The sequence below is a fragment of the Rosa chinensis genome, chromosome 6 (assembly GCF_002994745.2).
Source record: "Rosa chinensis cultivar Old Blush chromosome 6, RchiOBHm-V2, whole genome shotgun sequence".
NCBI lineage: Eukaryota > Viridiplantae > Streptophyta > Magnoliopsida > Rosales > Rosaceae > Rosa > Rosa chinensis.
This window is the reverse complement of record NC_037093.1, coordinates 24,919,024-24,945,314: the sequence shown is the minus strand read 5'-3', so window position 1 is coordinate 24,945,314 and position 26,291 is coordinate 24,919,024. Positions and strand designations below refer to the sequence as shown.

Genomic DNA, 26,291 nt, shown 5'->3' with positions numbered 1-26,291 from the left:
AAGTACTGATCAATTAGGAATCTTTATTCATAATTGTAGGAAATTCTAAGTACAATAGAGCATGATGGAAGTTCATTGACATAATTGCAGAAATCTTCAAGTCCACAAGAATGATTTATATTGTAATTTTTTGTTTTTGAAGAAGTAATTGAAAGTTTCAGTTTCAGTTGATGAAATTGATATCATTAGACAGTAGACTACTTTCTTAAGTTTTAAGGGACTTCTATTTAATTGCATATATTGAAGAATTATTTTTTTCCCTCCAATTTGAGTTTATTTCAAGTAAGCACGGCCCGACCCTTTCGACCCTTGCGGAATGGGCCTTAAGGGCGGGTAAGGGCTTACATATTGAAGCATCGGCCCGACCCTAAATTTTGTTGACTTGGTCAAAGCGCGCCCTGCCCCTACTGTAAGCCCTAAAATTTAGGGTAGGGCTGGCCCTAACCCGACCCATGATGACCCCTAAAATAAGGTGTGTTGGTCCCTGCTCTCTTTGTAACAAAGCATTAAGTCCTGCCCCATAGATAGGTGCTTGAATCCAGAGTTGAGGAGAAGATGAACTTGTGCTTGCTGTCAAGGTCGTTTGGTGCTGCTACAATGGCTCTCAACTCACAAGAAGGTAGGCATCAAAGTCATGTGTTTTGGTTCATGTTGCCTTTGATTAATATTAAGTGTGTTTATGTACTTGTGAATTGATCTTGGATTGTTTGCTCATTCAGTTTAACATATGGTATCAGAGCTTAAGGTTTTTCACAAACATAATTCGTTTTCAATTAATCAAATTTTTGAAGAACCAAAGCTTTAATTTTTAGCAAAACTACAAAATTTTCAAGCCTAAACCTTACTAAAGAAAACAGGCCACGAATGAGCCAAATTTTGGAAAACTTTTCAACCCACAACCCACAGATGTGCTGACCTGGATCTAGCCCCTTAAGAACCATCCTGCAGAATGACTGTTATACCACAACTATTAAATTGAGGATTAGGGTTCTATCCGAGATCGAAAGCACAGAGGATGCATGTTTACGTCCTCCTTGGAATTCAAGACTCCAAACACTGCAGATTAAGAAGCCGAATTGATCGATTGCTGGTTTTTGGTTAAAGATTCATGCTTCTGCAATAATTTTGCATCAAGAATAAGAATTAACAAGGTTAGGATTTCTGGTAATTTTGTTTTAAATTCAAGAAAAATAGAGGCATTCCCGGATCAGAAGTTGTTTTTGTGTTCCGATGATTTTGGGACATGTGTGTGTGAATATTATGATGTTTTGATATGATTGTTTTACACACTATGAAGTTTCTGTGGTTGATAATATGTGATTGTTTGATATGCGATCTCCTTGTATATGCTAGTTATGTTAAAATTGCATATTGGATTGAAATTTCGATTAACAGTAAGTTGTTTTTAAGAAAGAAATTTTGAAAGAAACTTCATCATGGTCTGAGAATTTAGAAAATTAAGCAGATATGTTGCACAAAGTAATTGTCTATCTATAAGTTAAAATTCATTGAGTTAATAAAGGACCTGAAACTTGTGCTTACATTTTAAACTGTGCATATATTGTCTTCCAAAGAAGTGTGAATTGTATGGTTTAACTTGCTAAGCAACATTATGCATGATTTTGGATTTAGCTTGGGATTCTAGGGACTTTTATTCTGTCATAAAGATGTTGATTGCCTTTAAAATAAAATTGAATTCACTGCTTGTGTTATAATGATTGAGAAAATTTTCAGAATATCATGTTTTCTACTATATATATAAGTGATACTTGATATTGACTACAGAATATGTGGTTAAAATTGCATTATTTGCTTTTGGTATTGTTTTGTTTTACAAGATGTTTTGTTTTCTGCTTGTGTGATTGTTTGAACTGCTTTAGAATTAACACATGCATACAGAACACTATTTTAACAAAAACTTGTTTTGAGAACTGTGAAAACTAAAACTTACACTTTCGTCTTGTTTTACTCTCTAGGAAATCTTTATATGAATCTGAACAATGTTCTGATTCTGAATGGTACAAACTTTAGGGCTTGGAGGAGTTCACTCGAACACTATTTAATGATGCATGAGAATATGGATCTTTGCTTCACTGATGACCAACCTGAACCCTTAACTGAATATAGTACTGTTGAAGAGAAAAAGGAAGCTAGAGCTTGGTATAGGGCTAACAGGATGGCCAAAAATGTTATTAGAAACATCATGTCTGACACAGTGAGAGGTAGCATTGAGGAGCCTGAATTAGCCACTGACTATATGGAGGCTATAGAGAGAAAATTTAAGGAGAGTGAAAAAGCTGAAGCTACATGACTGTCTAAGTCTTTCCATGACCTTAAGTACAGTGGAACAGGGGGAGTTAGAGAGCATTTACTGAAGCTTATAAATATAAATGCTAGACTCAGAGAGCTACTCATGGGAGTGAATGATGATCAAGTGGTGCATGTTGCACTACATTCCCTGCCTATCAGTTTTAGTGGACTTAGAATCAGTTATAACTCTCAAAAGGGAACCTGGACTGTGGATGAGTTAATCTCAATTTGTGTTGATGAGGAGGATAGGATGAAGAAGGAAAAAGGACCTATAATTGCAGTCAACCTGGTAGAGAAACCAAATAAGAAGAAAAATAAGCTTAAGGCCAGATGGTTTGGCAACGGCATGGTTATGAAGAAACAGATCACTATTAGTGTTAGTTTCAGTGTGAACACGAATGCGGCAGCCGCAGCTTTACCTTTCTTAATACAGCAAGATATATAGAGGCGATGTGCCACCTCATGGCGGCAACCGATGCACTAATCTCCCCAAAACTGGAAACCGCCATTGCTAGCATATAATGAAGCGCGCTTTCAAGAAGAAGATGAAGATCCAGCTCAACATCTTGTCTATATTCAATTATGTGCCTTTTCGATTCCTCTATACTAGCTTCGTACAGCTAGGAATATGTTAATATTCAGTACTCATTCTATTCATCCATGTATAATATCTATCTGTAAGTATGAACCTTTAATTTGTAGCTATGGTTTGAAAATTTTATTTTGTATGCATAATGCATGCATGAAAGAAATTCCAAATGGGTTACAGAGGTACCTTTCTTTGTAGTAGTTTATCTTTTTATGGTTTCTCAATGGTTAATTCTAGAGTTAATTAGATCTAAGTCCAAAACTCACAGCCTATATTAGATGCAGTCCGGATGAATTTTTTTATTAATCGCGGTCCTATTACTTTATATTATTAGTTTTTTGATTGAATTCAAAAGATGAATCTATATATATTAAGATATTATTCTTCCTTGATCTTGCCTATCACACATTGTCTTCTTCTTCCTCCTCCTCCTTTTTTCTACCGAATCATCTTTTTTTCCCTCTTCTTGTTCCATGCATATCCTATTTCCAACACATACTTCTCATTTCTCTGTTTATTTCTAGCTTTTTCTTTCACATTAGTATTTTTTTGTGTGGCTTCTCTCTTCTTAGATCATTTTTATGTCTTACTAAGAGCATCTTTAGCAGACTCTCTATTTTAGCTCCTTAGCTATTTTGGAGAGCATGTTTAGCTTTTTATCTATTTTAGCAGCTGCACCAGACTCCTAAGTGGCTCTCCATTATAACTTTTAGCTATCTCGCTCCTAAATATAGAGAGCGAGATTAAATATAGAGAGCGAGATGAGGCTCTCTATAATTTAAAACATTCCTTTTAAGTTATTTTATGTAATTTATAAATACATTTAAACTCTTTAATCATCATTTAAAAAATAATATAAATTCAAAATTAGCTAAAATAGAGAGCATTGATACAGACGTATTTCTAAAGTGGCTAGCCAAAATGACTTTCTAGCTATTTTAGCTAAAATTTAACTATAAAATGGCTAGCATTGCTAAAGATGCTCTAACATGACATCTTCAATTCCCAGCTACCTTTATTATAAATTTGGTAAGAAGTTTTTGCTTACCTTTAATATAGAATCTATTATGGTGTTATAAGTAAGATTTGTCCTATAATTTGATTAGACATTTTTATTTCACATTTACATGCCTTATTTATAGGTAAGATTTCACAAGTTTTAAAAAAAATCAAGTTTCTCTATATCTCTATATCTAAGGTTCTCTCATTATCTCACATTTTCTCTTTCATACATTTTATCTTTTAATTAGGTATAAGTTGGGAATATATTCTTTTTTTTTTCCTGCTTCGTATGTCTAGGTAGATTAAATTTCTACGATACAATACCTATTATATAGATACAAATGAAGCAATAATGTTTGAATTTTTGTTCTAATATTTTTCATCCTATAATGTAGGTATATAAGTATTAGATCTACATCTTAGGTATATTGAGTTTATATGAATGCATTTAGTCTTCTTTGTCTGAAAATTATTTATTGATGAATTGTAAATTTTGGAATTTGAATTTAAAATTTAAAATTGAGCTAAAATTGTGATCTAATTAGTGAATTTGAAATTATTTACCTTATTTGGTTCTAAGGGTAAATTGGACTATTAAAAAAAGCAAATGGACCGCAATTAACAAGAAAATATGTGCGGACTAGATCTAATTTTTATATAACAAAAAAGACTTGAATCGAATTAACTCTTAATTCTATTGGCTTGAATCTCTACTCTAATTGTAATATTTTGCAAATTTAAGTGGAGTTCTCTCGATTATAACTCCATATATTTTCAAATTTTCCCAAGAAAGCTAGGTAGGAGTGACCCGTTATTGGTGTACATGCACAGCGCTTAACTACATGTAGTACGCAAAAAGTGAAAGCTTTAGCAAATAATTTGAAGAAGAAAATGCAGAAAAACTGTTGAGATTATAATCTCACATGGGAAAATTGGGACTTTATTTATGAGTTTATAAGAGTTTGAGTCACTCAATCCATTGTCAATTGGTTTTGGATGTGAACCCCATTACTTTATCATGGTATCAGAGTCAGGTTATCCCACGTGTGTATGGCTTGAAAATTTGTCACACGTGCGGGGGGTGTTAAGAATATATACATCCCACATGAGAAAAATGAGACATTGCTTGTGAGTTTATAAGGGTGTGGATTTATAAATAACGTGGATGTTTCATATCAACTGCCATATAAGGTAGGATGCATGTGGTATCGAAAAAGATTGTTTACCTACCATTATTCTATGAATTATTGCAGAACTAGTCTCAGCTATGGGCACCATAGTTGTTTAGCCGGCCTTGGCTTTGCGTTCTACGTATCACGTGAACATTGATCGGAATTTGCACCGGAACCTTCACATTCCGCTTTGCAAACTCTTGACATGAAATTGCGGCGCTGATATCTTTTCCATGGAACAGCATTTGTGGCGCACAGACATTTCCACACTACAAATAATTTTCCATTCACAAAACTTGATGGACAAGCCATCTGTGTTCCCTGTCTTAATTAAGTACCCAAAGTGTCCCTTCATCTTTTGCCATCTTTTTTTCCAGGAACCTGCATGCTTGACATATCAATTAAGAGAAAAATGGCTATACCTACTGCTGAGGATCAGCTGGCACACGTTTACGTTCACTTGCGTTAGTAGCTGGCTAGAGACATTTTCGCATGCAATGAAAACAGAGAATGTCGTCCTTAAAGAACAAATAACGGACGCCACCTTCTTTAGTTGGAGAGCTTTCTGTTCTTTAATTTCTGATGACAATTTAACTGAACAGTGTGTAGCAATCAAAATGGAGGTAAAAAATCCAAAATTCCCCGATAATTGACTTTATAGATACATATTAACGCGTCGTTTTTTAGCTTCATTATGTATAAGCTTCATTAATCTAATAGCTAAAATTCAGATATACAATTGACTTATATTTGCGTAATTAATTATAAGTTTCATTGACTTTTATAAGTTTCAATATTATCCAATTCGTCCCATCGTTTCCACAGGACCATGAATTCATACTGTACTTTCCATGAAGCTAGTTCATAATTTCATAGCTAGTCACAACGTACTATGCTAGATCGAAAACGTACGTAATGAGATTCAGATATAGCCCACTTGCAAATATTTATATATAATTTGTCAATATACGGATAAATTAAGTCCGGCGACAGTGAGTAGAGACCTCTTCCTCTGTTTTCTGGAAAATTACATGGAAATCGCACACTTCGTTTTTGCTGGGTGTTGATGATGTAGAGAATGACAGACTGCCGACATATATAAATTGGCGCTTTTTTCAACATCCATTTTGGCGCTTTAATTTCCTAGTTATTTTCTTTCACTCGTTTGTAGGTCTCTTTAAATCTATCCATTTATTACGTTGTGACACAGATTTCCTCTTCTAAGAAGCGTGAGCAACAAGCGGGGATCTACTAAAACCCACCATTTCTCTCTAGCTAGCCGTCCCGGCCTAAGTTCCGATTCCCCAACCCCTACTGTGTTATTTCAAAAACCGATCATTTCTGTTTTGCCGGCTCATCAAAACAATGTGTACGTTGAAGAACAAAACCCTCTTGATGGTTATGCTAGTGGTGGTTTCCTTGTTGGTCATTCTTGAAGCGGCAGCCGGTCGGCCTTTAGGACATGGCAGCAGCAGTGGCAGGATGATGAAACAGATGAGCACTGCCACTTTTGGTGTGAAATCCAACGCGAAGGCGGCGGTGACATCTTCGCCATTTTTAGACCCGCAGGATAAAGGGGATGTGCCGTGTGGTGGCAACAACCCACGCACCAACGTCCCCAACGGCCATTGCTAGTTGAAAATGAAGCTCTCAAGACCGGAACAAGCTCGATCAAGTACTCACCATTTTAAATTCTCTGGGTGCATGTTATCATTTGGTCCACATTATATATAACAATTAGCTAGGAATACCTTGATTCATTCATTCATCCATGTAAAAATGTTCATCTTTATGCTTCCTTCAATTGTAAATTCTTTCCCAAATGGATTTCCTTCCTTTTCTTGTTCTTCATTAATGTTGAGCTTGTAACTCTAGTAGTTATGGACGTGCATGTTTAAATTACTCCAGTGTCAAGTTTTTTATTCATTTTTATTTAAATTTATACAGTCATTATTCTAACATGCGATAGTTACCAAAAAAATTTAGATATAAATTTGCAAGTTGACAATTTCAGTGGAGCAATCTCAAGTCTCAACCACTTGATCACAAGATAACACAATTTCCATGTAATTACTTTTGAGTGAGATGGACAACAAAACTTATGGAAGACGCAAAATCTGTTTCCTGGAAAAAGATAAGATGTTTACTGTTTTCGTTGACCATGAAGAAATGATCAGGTTTCTTCGTTGACTATAAGAAGTCAATTTTTCATTAAAACAATTTCCATTTTCATTTTCGTTTTTCTCCTTTCCTAGTGGCCCTGGCTTTTTGTTTCGGACTTCCGGTCTTCAATAATGAGATGGGCCGGGTGGGTAGTCCAAACAGCCCGTGCCCCATTTTCTGTTATTCGGGTTTTACCAAAATTAAAGTAACATAGGGAAGGGACACCTGACTGCTGCTGCTAAAATTTTGGAAAGATATAAAAAAATAAAATAAAAATATAGAAGCCCACACACCCTGGTGCTAGTTCTTCTATACTTCTAATGTTGGTCGAAACGAAAGCATTGATCTTAAGTTTAGCCACAGGTTGTTATCAATTTTAATAGGTAATTTAGATACAGGCTTTTATTCCTACCCTGGATTTCTGAGTTTCTAATCCAAGTTTGTGCTACCAAAAGCTTTAAGCTTTGAGCTGCAAGGTTAGAGTTTTGTTTGTGAAGTGTCGACTTTCAATGATCTGCTAACTGGGTAAGCCTAAAGTTCTCAAATTTTTTGAGTTTCAGTTTAGTATATGTGGTTTTAAGAGGTTTTTATAGGTTTATATGAAGCTCTCGTAAAATTTGTGAGGGTTGTCTTGTCAAAGATCTGATTTTTGTGTAGACTTGAATCTCTGAGACATGTGGAATTTGTTAATTATAGTTTGTAATTTTATAGAAAGGTTGTGAATTTCTGTACTGGGTGGATTTAGTTTTTTGAGTTGTGTTTTGTTGTTCGAAGGCAAGCAAGATAGGTATTGGAGTGTTATGGTTTCAGGATATTAGGTTTGTGTTGGGAGAAATTAAGATGGGTGAGAAGCTTTGGGTGAATGAGGAAGAAAAGGTCATAGTGGAGTCAGTACTAGGCACCGAAGCGTGCCAGGTGTTGATCTCATTGGCTTCGGAGAACTTGTTGTCCGACTTGGCTAGGCCTCCGGGACAATTGGGAGTGCAGCAGGGGCTGTCCCAGCTTGTCCAAGGGTCCAGTTGGGATTACGCTGTCTTCTGGCAGGTTGTGGGATTGAAATCTGGTGGAGCTGCCTTGATTTGGGGTGATGGACATTGCAGAGACACCAAGGGTGGTGGGGTTGGAGACGAGAGTTCTAGTAGAGATAGCAACTTGGAGGGAGTGCAGAAGAAGAATGTGGAGGTGAGTGGGTGCTTGGGAAGCTCCACTCATGTTTCGGTGGTTCAGGTGAGGATAACTATGCGAGGAGGTTGGATCGGTTGTCAGATGTGGAAATGTGTTACCTGACTTCAATGTAATTTAAATTTCAACTTGATTCACCGTATGGTCCTGGGGAGTCGTACAAGTCTTGTAAATCAATTTGGGTTTCAAATGTTACTAGTTGCTTACATCATTACCAGTCGAGATCATTTTTAGCTAGATTGGCAGGGTTCCAAACAGTGGTGTTTGTACCTATGAAATCAGGAGTTGTGGAGCTTGGTTCAGTCAAATCAATTCCGGAAGAACAGAATATTGTGGATGTGGTCAGAAGTGTATTTGGAGAATCTAGCTCTGTTCAAGCAAAGGTATATCCAAAGAGCTAAGTCTCGGTGGTGCAAAATCACAACCGATTAATATTGCCTTTTGCCCAAAGGTAGAGACTGACTCTTCATTTCCTTCAGAATCTTCTGACTTACAAGCAATAGGCACTTCAAACGGATGTCGAACTGAGGATAATGAAGTTAAACTGTTTCCGCACTTGAGCCAAATTATGTCTGGGAATTTCAGTTCTACAGCTGGCGTTTCAAGTTCAGAGCGGCCTAAAGACAAGTCATTGGCACAAATTGATGAAAGGAAACCTAGAAAGAGAGGGAGAAAGCCTGCCAATGGAAGAGAAGAACCATTGAATCATGTGGAAGCAGAGCGGCAGAGTCGTGAGAAGCTTAACCAGTGGTTTTACACCCTTAGAGCTGTTGTTCCTAACATATCGAAGATGGATAAAGCCTCTCTCCTTGGTGATGCCATTACCTACCTCAACGATCTCCAGATGAAGATCAGGGTCATGGAAACTGAGAAGCAGATGGGAAACAGCAGCCAAATGCAGTTCCCGGTTCCAGAGATTGATTTCCAGGAACGGCACGAGGATGCTGTTGTGAGGATGAACTGCCCACTGGATTCTCACCCGGTTTCTGACGTCATCAGAACACTTAAGGAAACATTGTAGCTCAAGATACTAATGTTTCTGTAACAGACGATGACACAGTTATTCATACATTCTCCATTCCTACTCAAGGTGGTGATGCCGAGCAGTTAAAGGAGAAGCTGGTGGCCTCTCTTTCAAAATCATCCATGTAAAATTGTGTTTACTAACTGGTTAGTGTGTTTATGGTACTAATGATATTCAGTGAAGTTGTTTCATATAACATGCAATACCTGTTATGTTATTTGAGTGTCCTCTTATATTTTTTTTCTTACCCATTCTGGTTAGCAAGATACATATAACTGTGTATTCTTAACTAGCAAGATAACTGTGTATTTCTTTTTGGTTTCAATCTTTGAGTGTCCCCTTGTATATTTTTCTTACCCGTTCTATGATTCTAAAGTATAAGCAGGTTTTATTTGGGAGAGGCTGGGAATTACCTTGGTCATGGGGAAAGAAAAAATGGACTGAAAAATATTAATCTAGGCTAAGCGATCTTCTCAGAAAGTCAAGGAGTTCATTCATCAATTAAGAAAAAAGGGAAATGTTTCATCATATTAAAACCTGTTTTATGCATATAATATTGTTTGAATTTGACACTTTGTTTTTTATACTGGTTCCTCAGGGCTTAGTCACAATCAACTAGCAAATGTACATGTTTTACTTTTAGCTGTTCTATTCTTCTGTATGGCTCGTGATTCAAATTTTTTGACCCTGAAGGAACTGAACTGAACCAATATAACCAATATAAGGACAGTTTTTGGCCCCCAAGTTTGCTTGCGTGTATTTGATTAGTTCCAAACTCGGTTCAACCTTCAAACCACAACTCGGTCAATGTCAAACTCAGAGGCAGTGGATCTGCTAGGGCGCTAGGCGCAACAAGTCAAAGACATCCAATTAAAATTGCAGAGAGCCCTCTATAAGTAGCTCTCACCCTCCACCAAACTCACACATTATTCATTTCCTAGTCCATTTCTGTATAACCAAACTGATAAAGGAGAAAGAGCAGAGAGAGATTGTTAGAAAAACCTGCAACAAAAAAAACATACATTGATTCCATTCCTTTTCGATCCCTAAACAAGATAATGAGGTCGTCTATGAACAGAGGCATGTTCTGGGTTCTTTTGATTTGTATAGTGTTGTTTTCTTGTGTGCAACTTGGAGAAATGAGGCACCTGAAAGCAGAGCAATGGGCTAAGAACAATGGTCTGCGACTTGTGTTCGAGTCCCTCCAAAAGGGTTCAACCCCAGGGGGCGGAGGCAATCCCTGCTCCAACGTCCCCGGTCGAAGTACAGGTCATTGCTAAAATCGGAATGAGACCCACAACAGGGACTGCTTCAACTGTGAATTCATTTTTGCATTTGTATTTTTGGCTTCGAAACAACCATGTCAACTGCCAAATAAAATTATTGCAGCCACGGCTGCCCTGCAAAAGTTGTAACTATAACAATAATTCATTTATTTTTTATATATATGGAACTCATTCATTTGTTTCACCCTATATGTGATGAGATAACGTCTTGTAAATACTCCCAAACTCTCTTAATCACTCCCCGTCCCCCAAGGCACGAGGGAAGTAAATTTCTTAACACGGTTAAAATCTTGCATGTAGTAAACTTGATAATTAAGACAAACCTTAATTTGATAGAGGACAAAAGGCACCACTTACTCCGAAAAAGGAGAAAAAACATCCTACTATTTCTTTTTCCGAGCACAAGCCAAAATATGCAACCGGAAACCTATTAAAGAGCCTACACCTAGTTCCATCATAACGAAAAGAATCACAAGCTGAAAGTGGTTAACCTTGATCCCAACTTAAAGAAAATGAATGTCATGCGCAATGAAATTTACTTCGCAAAGACTATAAGTAAATGAAATAAGTAGGATTATATAAAAAAATAGCTGTATATTTTTTAACAAGCGATTATATCAAAAACGTTCAGTTATGTCATATGAAATCGTCTAAGCTATGGTGCAGGTTGATTAGATAGAGAAGTCATAATAAGAAACGGTCCTGATCGCTGGTCAATGTGACAAGTCAAATGAGACTCCAGATTTCAGTCATCACCATATTATACATGTAATTCATGATTTGTTTTTGTCAAAGTAGTATTGCTCTTGTCGAGTATAAGCTTAGCATGCACCAACCACGCACTTCAAAACATTCAACGTTCAAGATCGAGCCTCCTACACGCTTTTAGCCACCAGAATCCTAAAGCTCATTCCAAAACTACCCAGCAAGTGATGGTCAAGATAATATAATATAGAGCAAGTCAATCTTAAACTATAGCTGCTTGATCATCTATACATTCTCAACTTTTTCACTCGGACTATAGTAACTTTATTTTCTAAGCAATACCTCAAAAAGTGGTTCACATACCATTATTGGATAATTTTATGCCAGCTAGAGACTTAATTGAGGCAAAAGAAACCGGGTATGAAATTGCCGTGCATGATAATTTTATGCGGGCAAGAGACTTGAGGAAAAAGAAACCATTGGATACGAAAGTGAAACAAATGAATGCCAACGGCGTCGAGTATGTGATCTTCAAGCTCAAGATAAAGTTTGAATAATCCCAGTTTCTTGCGGTGTCACCAGTGAGTCAGTGACCCATTCAATTTGACCTTTTTAAAACAAAATCGTCAATGGTCAATACAGCGAATAGCTACGCAAGTAATTGAAATTTCAAGCCATAGTCAGTCATACAAATATTGGTCCATTTTGTTGCCTATAAAAACTCCTCTGCCCTCCTTCTCTTATTCATTCACTCCATTCCTTCAATTTTTCATATTTTCTTGCATACACACAGAACTACAGAAACACAACACCAAAACAGAAAAAAGAAAAGAAAAGCAAACTGATTTTGTTCCCCAGACTGATTTTTTCCCCATTAGTAGACGAAATGAAACTCTTCATGAGAATGGTCGTGGTTGCCGCAGTGGTGGTTGTTCTTATGAACATGGACTCAAATGAGGCCTGCAGGGTCTTAAACACAGATGTTCTGCAAAAGGGTACTGTCAATCCTCCCCCGATCCCTTCGATTATGAAACAAATGGTGCAGAGGGGACTAAACTTCGAGGGTACTACCGATCAAGGAGCGCACTACGTTTCTAACCGGGGCATCTACATTCCTTCAATTATCCGACAGAGATTGCAGAAGGGGACCGTACCCTCTGGTGGCGATAATCCGGACACTAATTAACGTTCCCTGAAGATCCCGGTTCCTTCCTCAACATGGTTCCAGCAAGTTTCGGTCATTTTTTCCATCAGTTGTAAAAACTGTTTATGAGCACCTGATTAGTATACAATTTACACCAAGTACAGAGAAATTCATTGTTTCTTTTAGGGCATGATCCATGTTTTGTATAACGTACATGCACGCATCACTTGTAAGATATATATGACAAAATAATAGTTATTAATCCAGCATAGTTTTGTCAACTTTTCTGGTGAATTTGAAAGCTATTGCCTTTATATATATATATATTGGGTTGACATGACTAGCCGTATATCACATTATTCAGATTCAAAACCAAAGGTGTTTGCTAACGAGTGTCTTCATGGAAATCTTGATTGGTGAAACTTTATAAAATATGGATAATTTTACTGTACGTTCACATATGTCATGCATGAAATAAATACACTAATTAAGAACTGAATTACTCGAACATGACCTATTTTACTCATGCGATTTACCTTAGCGAAGATTTTACCTAAACTACTAATTACAGGACCGACTCTGGATTCCTAAATTATTGTGGGGCCCATCTTAGAAGAAATTATACTATAATTCAGTGGAACTTCCTCTAAAATGGACTACCCAACCCTGCAGAAACAACTGAACACTTCTAATCATACAAATTATTTTTCAATCCCTAGAGCGTACTTGCTCTCCACAACCACAACCACCCACCCACTCAAATACGTCACAGGCTCTCATATCACAATCAATATACATATCTCAAATCATAAATCATACTCCAACATACGTGCCTTAGATTAATTATCATCACAGCCACCAGTTCATCCCCTCTCTCCTCTTGTCACAATAACAACCATGACCACCAGTATATCCCTCTCTTTTGGTTTCACTAAAACAATCTCCATCACCAGTTCATCCCCTCTCTTCTGGTGCCACTGATCAAGACCACTAGTCCATCCTCCCTCTCCTAGTGTCTCTAATAACATAATACACATCACAACCCTTCAGAGATCAATCATAATACACACACACACACACACACACACACACACACAGATCCTATCCAAAGCGAGGCCTCGCTCTGAAATTAAAGTGCGCTTTTAGATTTTAGGATCACTTTTCGATCGCATATCCACAGACCACATCTCGACCGTTCAGTTTTTAGGTACTAATGTATAGATCATCTCTGCAAAATTTCAGCCAAATTGATGGTCGTTAAGGTATTGATAACTGTCTTAAACCTAGTACGGTTCAGGTTAGACAGATTTAGTTCGTCCATTAGTTTAAGCGAGTTAGATACCTTAAACATCATCAATTTGACTGAAATATTTTATATATATATATATATATATATATATATATATATATCATAACACACAATCGTAGTATACAAATCTCAAATCATTACAATCAAATTTAGGCCTCCAGTACATCTCCTCTCTCCTAGAGCCGCAACTACATCTACTACCACCAATAATCGTTACAACCATAAATGATTATAAAAATATATACGCAAGGGAAACATAATTTGCGAATAGCATACAATCCAAATATTCAATGAAAGACGTAAACTATAATTTAACACAATTCCAACATATTAATCATCATTCACATCCGCCACCCTCATCAAAATATAATAATAATTTGCTAATTAAGAAATCAAACAAAACTCTAATTTAATATTTCATCTTAATTCCTAAAAAATCAAAATCATATCGGATTCAGCTCAAACTTCTAGAATCTCGTCAACTCGCTAATTCTAACAGTCTAATTAATGAAAAATCATGATGATTCAACAGTCGGATTATCACGAATTCATACCCAAATTTTTGAAACTTCAAAAATTCCTATCAACCCTCAAGTTAGACGAATTCCAACTAAATTGCATCCAAATGCTCTTAACATTATCCTGTACATAATGGGGTAAAATAGAGGTCTAGAAGAGGTGACACATGCCACCAAAAGCGCCTCGAATTGAGTCACAATACCTATGCCAAAATATTCACAACAACAAGCCCAACAACTTCCATAACTACCACATGCAAAGTAAATTGGTCGAAATTTACCTCGAAAGAAAATGGTTCGATTTTTCCCCCAAAAACTTCCGAAGCTCGATTCTCCCTCCTCACTTCAAATCGATTCAAGCCACATGGAGGGATTGATGTTCGTCGCAAGAGCTTCAAAACCCGACTGGTATGGTCGCCGAAGGTGGCTGGAGAACAGAGTTCCTGCCAAGTCGACCCGCACGGTAACACCTGATTGCTTTTTGCTTTGATTCCCCTTTTTCAGGCCAAATCGCCTCCGATCTCTGCAATAGACTTTAAGAGAACGACGACGCGGTTTGAACTGCACCGGTGGTGCTACCCTTTCTCAAAAACTTTCGTTTGCGGGTCAAGATTTCAGGTCAATCGGGTTTTTGGGTCAGCTGGAGAGAATTCTAGGGTTTCTACTTTGGGCCCAGGGTGAAATTGACTTACCCAATCCGGTAAGTATGCTTTTATACCCCCTTTTTCAAAATAGTATCTTTCATTTGCTGACCATAACTTCTTCATAGGGACTCCGATTTAAGAGTGCCACGTGTCCACGAACTCGTTTTAATGTTCTCTACAACTTTAGTGAAAGAAGTTTCCTCAAAAATTGAGCCAAAGAAAAAGTCTAATTTTGGTCCCACTAAATGACCGAAACGAAGTTTAAAAGTGAATCGAACTATTGTTTACCGTCCCAATGACTAGTAAACGGGTAAATTAAGGTACGAGACGTAACAATTACCCTAAGAGTACGTTGTTGTAGTGGTTACAGATCAAGGTGGTCAAAGTGCTACTACCGCCCTACAATTTGCTCAATTCACCAACATTTTCTTTTCAATATTGAGTTTGCTTATCTCACACATTTTCATTTTCCAATATACCCTCATTCATCCAATAAAAAAGAAAAATAAATAAAATCTTAACCATTTTTTTGATTTTTCCCTTATCTCTTGCAATTTCATTGTCCATCGATATTTAACTTAAACAAAGGATTTATACGGCAAACTGAGTGCAATGAAGAAGAGGATGATGGTGCAGATTTTTGTTCTTATAATATATATGTGGGTGTTACAAAGAGAACGTACGATTTAGTTTTATAGCATTATCAGCTCCAAAGTTGAATCTAATGTCTCAATACCACACCCAAAGTGATGAGATATTTGGACCTAATTTCTACCTCTTTGAATGTCTCAAAATGCACTAGTTAACATCAATCATAATTTTTATTTATCAATTAATCAATAATATTAAGTATAGTAATTTGCTTCAATTTGAATTGATTTTGTCTAGCATTAAAGATCTGTGTGGGAAGCAAACAGAGAGACGGAAGAAATTGGGCAAAATTTAGATTTGGTTTTTTTTCTTTTCTAGGGTTTGTTGAGAAGATGAAACTCTCTCATTTTCTATTAATTAAGTATTTATTTTTTTCTTTCTTTTCTGGATAGAATTTATTTTTCTTTTTTAATGTGTAAATATTGACCGTTGTGTTTAATTAGCTCTTGTCCTTGTTTGTCATTTTCCATTAGAGCAATATATAGTCATTTATTAATGCAAACATTTTTTTTAAAAACCATTAGCCCACTCCACCCTTACATATGCTAGTGAGAATCAAACTCATAATTTTTACAATGTTGGAATTATAAATTACCAATATGTCACAACTAACCGGCTATTAATCCAAACATATGTTGGGTGAGATAAGTAAATGGTAAGGTGACAATTGCAGCACTATATATATATATATATATATATATATATATATATATATATATATATATAAATACAGGCCCTTTCCAAAGCGGACGTCCGCACGGCGATGCAGTAGCGGCGTTCCAAGTGATGACGGCGGCTCGGGGCTTGGTGGACGGAGGCCGGAGGCATCCCGGACGATTCTGGGCAGCGTTCGAGGTCAGAGGAGGTCGGAGTTGCAGGTTTCTGGGCAGCGACCTCACCTGCAACTGCAGGTTTCTGGGCAGAGCTGCAACCACGTCGCCGGCGACTCCACCGACTGCAGACCGGTCCGTCCGACCCCTGGCGTCCGTCCGGCAAGCCCCGCCTCTCCGTCGCGCCCCGAGCCGAGCTGCAGAGTCGACGTCCGCACTTTAACAACAGTGTGGACGTCCTCTTTGGAATGGCTCCGTATATATATAAGTCTTGGATTACTAAACGTGCTACCTTTACAAAATTGATAAGGCAATCCTTCCCTACAATTTCCATCCCTCTTTATGATCCAGTTAGCAATATACGTTGTTAAAGATATATAGATTTGATTGCAAGAGCCGTAATTAATCCTATGTGATAACTTCATCAAAGTGCATAATGAAAAACATAAAACAGACTAATTAATAAAGTATGCTGCTCAAAATAATTCACGTATTCATTTTATTCATGTACATTGTGTAGCTAGATTATAATTACAACAATGAATTGATAATATAACATTATTTGACGTTATACTATAACATTATTGTAGATATATAACAATAAATTACTATACTAGTATCTTCTGTGGTACTAGTTTATTACCATTTGCCAATTGACTTATTTATGATTCATGACCATGCCGGTTAGCACTGGACTGAAGTTAGGGTACGCATATGGAGGAGGCCTGCAAAGTTTCTTTGGTTAATGGTTAAGCAGCATGACCACTAGTAGGAGTCGGAGGACCAGGCTTGTTGGTGTGCCCATTAGAACCATCGGGAGGGGGAATACCCTTCTGCTTCGACTCCGTTAAAACGAAAAGTTTGTTCGTCGTCGAGTTTTCTATAGTAGTGTGGCCTGCAAAGTTTCTTTGGTTAATGGTTGAAGCAGCATGACCACTAGTAGGAGTCGCAGGACCAGGCTTGCCGGTTTGCTCATTATGACCATCGGGAGGGGGATGAACAGCCTTCTGCTTCGACTCCATTAAAACGAAAAGTTTGTTCGTTGTCGAGTTTTCTATAGTCGTGTGGCCTGCAAAGTTTCTTTGGTTAATGGTTGAAGCAGCATGACCACTAGGAGGAGTCGTAGGACCAGGCTTGTTGGTGTGCGGATTAGAACCATCGGGAGGGGGAGCACCCTTCTGCTTCGACTCCGTTAAAACGAAAAGTTTGTTCGTCGTCGAGTTTTCTTCCTCGTCATGCAACATCCTGCCAGCCTCGGACAAGTGCATGCTTATGAAAAATAGCAGTAGAACTGCTGTAACTCCAATAAGATTAAGAACACCCATGATGATGAAATTGTACTATAAAACTTAAAAGAGCTAGCTAGCAAAGATTACGATGTAAAAGGACGATTGAAGGATATGTGAAGATGAGGTGAGTTAGATCACTTACACATATGGGCATTTATACTCACCAACATATATGCATCAATGCATGGCTTTCAACCTTGTTTCATACGTTAAATGTGGTCTAAGTATCATTCAACTATTGGAAAAAGTATTAAGCTTAAGGGGTCGTGAAAAACTTACGTTTAGGGTTTACAAGAGAAGGAAAAACTTCTATTAAACACTTCCAGGAAAGTGTTAATAACAATTCTCATATATACAAGAATAATAATGCAGTCTAAAGTTGTAGAGCTTGTTCCATTTTTTCGTTTTTGTTTTTGTTTTGTTTTCCCATGCAATGGCACATAAAAAATCAAACGCTATATACTACGTAACATTTTATGGGTTAATTTCTCGGTAATGTTAATGTGTAAGAAATTTGGGAAAAGTCATAGCGTGCCTAGCTCTTTGCAACTCATGATATATCAGGTGATGCTCAGGTTTCTGTTATTGAATATCAAAATATCAAAAACTAGAGGGCTAGTTGCTGTCAATTTGACCTAAATATAGTTTGACCAATAGATATCTAGAAGAGCGACCTTGGCCCTTTGTGTTATGCTAATTTGGTCTAAAAAGACTCATTATTGGTCTTTTGATTAAGCAAATAGTTCGGGTTTATGTATGACTCGACTACAGTTGCCTGACTGCCTTCCAGTATAAATCGACAACTACAAGATCTTAAACTATAACCAATACGACCCACGACCCACCTGCAAATCATATATATATTAAGCAAATTAATAAGCCTTAACTCTTAAGTAAGTTAAATATTTGAAATTATGCTAAGGCTTTGGTTGATTGAATTGTAGCATTTGTTAATTAGAAGGGGAAGGCATTTCTCCAATCGTAAAAGTATCTACCAACGATTACTACAAATAGTTTAGTTTGCAGATAAGTTTGTCCAGACCATTGAGACTCTATGATCTTATAAATTTCAGTCATCAGTCATCACCATAAGATACGCAGCTCACAAAATTAAATTGAATTTGCTTGTGTCAAAGTAGTATGATCTTGTCGTGTCAAAGGTTTGAATAGACCAACCACTTCAAACATTCGACATTAGACACCACCCCCAACTCTAAACTTCAGTCATCTATTTTGTTGATCTGATAAATTTCAGTCATCAGTCATCACCATAAGATACGCAGCTCACAAAATTAAATTGAATTGAATTTGCTTGTGTCAAAGTAGTATGATCTTGTCGTGTCAAAGGTTTGAATAGACCAACCACTTCAAACATTCGACATGGGCACCCCCCCCCCCCCCCCCCCCCCACACACACACACACACACACACACGCTCTCGGACCAAATTAAGCTTTAAATTAAAGCTCAGTCCAAAACTGCACATAAGCAAATCGTGTATAGTAAATAAACTAGAAATTTTGCCCACGCTTTGCTGCAGGATCTCCATTCAAATTGAAACTTAAAGCCAAATTATTTTCATTCACATGTTAATATACTAATACACAAAATTTAGAAAGAAAAAACTCACTCAAGAGCAGAATTTTAGATAACTGGATAAAACAGTTTTGGATCAAAATTTTAGCAGCCACTTCTTCTGAAACAAAGCTAAAGCTTCCTCCAAAAAATTGACCAAAATCTTGGATGAGGTTCAGAGCATCATTGCCATTCTAAAGTTCTACCAATCTCAATCTCTGCAAGGTAAAATGGTTGATCATTAAATTCCACAATGCATATTTAACAAATTTTTCTCAATCTAATATGGAATTGTAGCAAGAGTTAGAGAAGTTGATATGATCATGAAATTTTGAAGTTGTTGTGACTTCATTATCGTTTACATCTAGCTACCACAAAGCCTTGAGTTGATTTAGAAATCTGTATATCACAGATTCAGAGCTATTCCTATATGTGCTAATGAAATTCATGGAATTGTTTAGTAGGTTCTCTAGATTTGTGGATTCTGCAGCTGATTTGCTTAATATCTGTAAAACAGTAAGCTTAGAAGTAATGTGGGAAAATTCTGCAGCTGACTAATTAAACCATGTACTAAACAACAAAACACTGAAAGATAAAGATGATAAAGCAAGAATTAAATTCACCACTGAATCACAAAACTGCTTCTCTTACCAATAGACCAACCAAAATGAAAACCCACTCTTGAAAAAAAAACAACCTTCTCTACCAAACAAATTTCAATAAGCAGCTATCACTTTAAATACATTTCCTGATTATCTTTACCTTTTTTTTTTTTTTTTTTTTTTTTTTTTTTTTTTTTTTTTTTTTTACAGATAGTAATGCATCAAGCCTGATATAAAAACAGCATCCTATTCCTGGTCCTATTACAGAAACTTTTTTAATGTTGAGACTACAGTATTGAAATACAGAGGGAGAATGAGGGAGCATAGGAGAGAGAGCCTGCCGTGTAGCTAACCAAAGTTGGATGGAATTAATTCTTCAAGGAATACTCATGAGCACCCAACAAACAACTCCCTCCCTCCTCTGTGAAGACTGAAGAATGAGCAAAATTACAAGCCACGGCAAATGCTACAACATATGTAAGTGGAGAGCTACCTGACCAAATGGGGAAGGAAGCCTCCAAATGAAAAAACAAAACAAAAATACATCCCCCTCATGTTCTTGACCTCTTCTGCTTCTGGGATACAAAGCGAACCCCTTGCTTTCCAAGTTCCAGAGATTTGACTTTGCCATCATCTAAAGTAACGGATAACAGTGATGTGCCTTCAATAACATCACTAACGACTCCTTTGTGCCATGAATTGTCTGATAGCTGCTGTACTTCAACTCGCTTTCCAACCGCATCTTTTCCCAACTTTTTCAATATCCAATTAGCATCCATGATCTCATCCATTAAATTATCTTCAACCGACGGTCCCCTATCATCATTTTCACTAAATGATGTTTTCTCCATAAACGGTGATGGTCTCTTTCTTTTTGACCGTTGGCCCTTAACAGAACTTTTTTCTTCTTCATGCTGAGAAGAACTCTGGCTTTCAACATTAGGTTTCTTAAGCTTAAACTTCAACAAAGGCTTATGATCTTTGGAGGAAGAAAGTGAAACTGGTGTTTGGCCAGAATCATCATTCCTATGAGCAGATACAGCAGACCTGCTTTCTGAGTGCTTCCTTGAGTATACCTTGTTATTTCTCATAGTGGGGATCTCAACTCCAGGCTCACTAGCAGTCATGCCTCCTTCAATGCTTTTTCCGGACGAAACATGCGTCTGCTCCGGAGGAATGCCTTCGACTTCCTCAACCCTATCACCTTTCACAAGTTTGGGGTTATGATCTGGAGCTCCTGACCTAGGCTTTCCCAACTTTATAATATTTCCTTCTCTTCCAGCAACCTTTGAACCGTTTGTAGGTACAATTCTTGTACATATCGTATTGGCATTCCCATACAAAACTATGACAAAGCCCTTTACTGATCTCGGAGAGCCACAGGTAATTGCATCTGCATATGCATGGGATTGCAACGTGTGTTGCAATCCCGAGTCAGCTGTCAGTTTTATGTGGAGTCCGATTTTGGAAAGTAGGTTTTAGGTTTTATGTATTTATGTCTATAAAAGATTTTTCTGAGTATTAAAATCGTGGTATTGATGCCCTAGGGTTTTTAGGACTTGTCTTCCTAATTGATTTCCCTTAAGATTTGTTGGAGTTCATATATGGGAAGTTTCTTTCCAAATTAATTGGGAACAGGGTAGAATCTTTGCATCATCTTTGAGTAGTTGCCGCAGGTCTATTATATGAGCAGAAAATATACACGGTCTATACACACATCTATAGAGGCAAGAATTTTGATAGAGTCTTGCATGTTTGTTTGAGTTTGTGTCTTCACAAAGAGTCAAAACACTTGGTCCATGTATAAGTGTTTGTGATCATAGTTTCATATGCATAATACTCTCTCGAGATCAGTAGGGAGACTGTGAAGAAAGAAGAACAAGATTTGAAGATCGTTCAAGTGAAGGAGTTCTAGAAGGAAGACAAACTTTGTATTAGATTTTGTGTGAATCTTATAGCCGAGCTAGTGCTATTCAAAGTTTGTAAAAGAACATATCCTTTTCAATATGATGATCTTTATTTTGGGTTCTCAAGAGTAAGAGCCCCGCAGTGTTTTTAATCTCATACTTGAGGTTTTCACTGCGTAACCAAAATCTGGTGTTTGGTTCGTTATTTCTGATATCTGCCCAGTAAGGATTGATCAGTGCACTGCAATCCCCGTTTTCCAGAAAATCATATTCTGTCCTTGTATTTTCACCTTTTATACCTTTAGCATCGCCAAAATTAGCAGAACCATCATGTCTATTTCCCACCATAGTACTTGTTGTCCTCTGGCTCGCATCTTCACCACCATTGGAGGTCACCGAAGCATGTTCTCTTTGATAGGTTGAAGCATCAGAACTTGGAGATTTAGTTATATTTAACTTTTTTGCACCAAAGTTTATCACTAGCTTCTTCTCTTTCACAGGCTTAGACTTGCCAGCATGCTTCCCAGTGTCCTCTACACCATCCAGACCATGAGACTTGCCCTTAATACGAACTTTGGAGGTCCTATCTCCACCATTCAACATCACTTCATCAACAAACTTGTGCTTCAATACGCTTGGCTCACTGACAGAGAAAATCTCTTCAGTATGGCTCACACTTCCAGCAAGAGGTGAAGAATAGACTTCTGGTTCTGCATTTTTAGAGGAATGCATCTCATCATTCTTGTCCGACCCAAGGTATTGGTGACCATGTCCTCGAACACTCTGATTTGCTTCGGTATTACTGATTGAAATTTCCTGGTATTCCTTCTTCTTAGCAGGGATTCTGATTAAAGATTTCTTTCCACTGTCCTTGGTCTTTTTTGGTGACTTATCAACTAATCCTTTGAGAGACAATTTCAAGGGACGTCCATATTCACTCTTTTGTATTGGAGGGCCATTTTCTTCATCATCAGAATAGGGAGGAATAGAAAATATTTCTTCATGGGCTGGCAACCCTGCAGCAGCCCTTAAGCTAGTAATTAAATCTCGTTCAGCTTCATCTTTTCGCTTCCAAAGCTCTTTCGCAGCATCCTCATGATTCTTGACCTGGTGGCACTCTCCACGACATGTGGCACATTTGTACTGGAGATTTCCATCTAACTGATATTGTTGATATTTTTCATCACTGATCCCATCACAATGGCAATGTACCCAACGCTGGCAAATATCACAGCAGACCATAGGTGTTGATTCTGAACAACGATAGCTTAAATCAAATAATACTAAAATGGTTATCAACCTCTCCCATCCTAAACCACCAATAAACAGTAAGAAACCACTGAGAACAATATACCAGTTCATACGACCAAAACCACCCAAAAAAAAAAAGACCAATTTTTTCCCCATCAAAAGTTCCTATACTTGCAGGACACAAAGCAAATCCCTAAACTCAAATCACCAAACACCAATATTTTGAACCCAAATCAAGAAAGGAAACCATTACCTAGTCGGATTGACCAATGAAGGAAGCAAAAACAGTGAGATTCTCCAGTACCCGTAGATGGTGAAATTTCGTACTCGTTTTCAACCCAACCTCTGTATCTCAGAGCCTGATTGATGCAGTACAGCTTGATGGCGTCTCACTTGTCAAATTGGAGATCAAACTGATTTGCCGCCTTCTCTTCTCTATTGCAGTGCCCAAGGTTTTGCAAAGACTGCAAATTATGGAAAATTATTTTTAGATCAATTGATTTTTAGACAAATAAAGGAGACTTAGTTATGATATCAAAAGTTAGAAACTATAAAATGGCAAAACTCATTGTAAAATAACTAAAATCAAACTCAATGTAAGCTATCTATAAGAAGAAGAAAAATAAAATAAATAAATAAATAATCCTTAAAAAAAAAAAAGGTTAAATGGCCATGACAAAATGGTCATATTTGTGGCCTCCCAATCTGGCAAACACAGGACCAACTACTTGATCATTTTTTAAAGCAAGCAATGTACTTAGATTAGAAAAGACAGAGAGTAAAAGATTGAAGTCTTACTTGTGAAATTTTAGATCAAACTGAGTTTTGATATCAGAAGTTAGACATATACAAATATCTGATTCATTTAGTGTTCAGAGTATATGAAGATCAGAATTTCATGTTTATCACCAATGCATAAAGGCATACACACTACACTGACCACAAGTTTCTCTTTTCCCTAGTTCTATCTAAACCCTATAATTATAATTGGTTGCAAAATTTAGCCAAAATTCCACCTCAAAATACCTTTGCACCAAAACAGTGGATTGTCTGATTTCATTTCAACAATTAACATTAACAGACTATTTCATCTAATACAGATTAGTTGGGAAACGGGAGCGGGAGGGGAGTTCATTTAATTCAAATAGTGCAAACCTTGATGTAGAATAAGTCTAATATATTGTAAACCCATGTGGATTTTCAATTAGAATAACAGACTTTCCAGTGTTAAGTCTACAATCAATTTTTTAGCCTAAAGGACTACAGACCATGCTAAAGGCCTGGTTCAGTTGTTCCATTCCAATTAAGATTTAGTTAGGAAAAAACTAATGCTTCTTTTGGTTGCTGGGATTCTGAAACTGGACTAAAAGTCTCCAATTTCAAAGTTTCTAGAAATCAGAGATACATAAAATTGAGGAAAAAAAAACTCAATCCAAACTAAATTAGTATCTGGACTTTGTTCTCATAACATGCAATATTGAACTGGAGGAAAATAAAAACAGAGCAACTGATATTGCTGAAGGTCATACCTTCTGTGAAAGAAACCAGATTTCCAAGCGTATTGCGAGAAATTGAAACCAGATTTCCAAGCCTTTTGGGAGCAATTCAACCTTAGAAAACTGCAAAACCATAAGGTCTCAAACAAAATTACTAATTCCCATACCAAAATTTCATTACAGATCTTATCATATTTCATTTTCAAGGTACCATATAAACATGCATAAAGAAAAGCACAAATACAAAATCACAATAGGTAAGCGTTGCAGAAATCACAATAGATCATATTTTCTTATCCAATTAAAAATTTACAAAGCACAAAACACTGGATACAAAATAAAAAGAAACAAACGCCGATTATAACCACTACAAAACTGAAAGAACACATAACAAATTGAAGAAAATCAGCTTCAACTGTGTTGCTATTGATTCTACCAAATCAAAATCTCACCATGCTTTCACGATGAACCCAATCTTCTAGGTACAAACTCTAGTTACTCAACACGCTTTGGTGAAAGAGATTGAACACATATATGTCAATATATGGGTAGAAAGGAGACTACCATATTATTATCCAAAGAAAAGAAAAAGGGATTAACTTTCATGAGAAAGTTAAATAACTGCTGCCATTTAAATAAGAGGTTACGCATGAATAAACACAATTAAAAAAAAAAAAACAGAAAGTGCAGTAGCTTACATCAGGCCAAGAATGTGATAAAATCTATCCCCTCCTTCTCAGATCCCTGAAAAAAGATCATAAGAAATATAAGGACATATAGCTGAATCTATTTGAAAATCACTTCTCAAATTCGTAACAGCAGAATACCAAAACAGATTGTCAATACTACTTTACTCAAATGATTCTATAATTGACAAATATTAGATTGCTCTGTCAACTTTCTTAGCATAAAAAACAATGGAGAAACAGCAGAAAGCAGAGAACTTTGTTCTCAGAAATAAGTCAATAACTCGGCTCAAAAAGGGCTTAGCAACAGTAAAAGTAAATCTCAGAATGCCATTAAAATTCTCACCTTTTTGACCCAACAAAAAAAAAAAACCCCCAAAAATCATCAAAACCCCTACAAACAGTTTTTCTTTCTCACACCCAAAACCAAGAATTCCAACACTGACACAACTTCAAAAACCAAAACCAAACAAAGACAACAAAACTCAACCAATCAAAACGCAGCAATAAGAAGACTTGGGTCCAAATTGAACACAAATTTAATAACCCACTCATCATTTCGATGTCACTGAAATTTAGTTTTCTTTTAAAGAGAAAATTTTTGAGTACGTATGAGCAACAAAAATTCAGAAAAACAAAAACAACTTGATACCTCAGTCCCTTTAATTTGATAGTGCGTTGCTCCTCCTTGAAAACTCTATAGAAAATTATTTATAGATTCGTTCAAAATCAAAAACAATCTCACCCAGGTCTTCATCACCAACAAAACCAAGTATTGAGTGAGTTAAAATTCAAAAAACAATAGAGATTAAGGAGTTTACAACCTCCAATACTCTAATGATTGTCTAACCCATAATTTAACACAACTGAAACACCAAACATACCTCAGTCAATTTGTTTCCACACTGCCCTCATCTCCTTTGAAAATCCAAAATTTCAAAATGAATAACAATCTCA

The 26,291-nt window shown here is 36.8% G+C and overlaps 1 protein-coding gene and 1 pseudogene across 1 annotated transcript; one reads left to right on the top strand and one right to left on the bottom strand.

The window, feature by feature from the left end:
* Positions 1-7,493: 7,493 nt before the first annotated feature.
* On the top strand, positions 7,494-9,767 carry LOC112174010 (annotated as a pseudogene).
* Positions 9,768-20,416: 10,649 nt separating this feature from the next.
* On the bottom strand, positions 20,417-23,263 carry LOC112171109. Its single transcript, XM_040508498.1, has 2 exons — positions 22,190-23,263; positions 20,417-21,286 (listed from the first exon to the last, which is right to left on the bottom strand). Exons 1-2 carry the CDS (start codon positions 23,261-23,263, stop codon positions 20,546-20,548), a joined length of 1,815 nt encoding a protein of 604 aa, XP_040364432.1. The 3' UTR covers positions 20,417-20,545.
* Between the last annotated feature and the right edge of the window lie 3,028 nt (positions 23,264-26,291).

Coding starts and splice junctions, on each gene's coding strand:
- LOC112171109 (XM_040508498.1), bottom strand. CDS start 23,263: ATGAACTGGTATATTGTTCTCAGTGGTTTCTTACTGTTTATTGGTGGT. Junction 21,287..22,189: donor ATGCTAAAGGTATAAAAGGT/GAAAATACAAGG, acceptor CCTACAAACGGT/TCAAAGGTTGCTGGAAGAGA.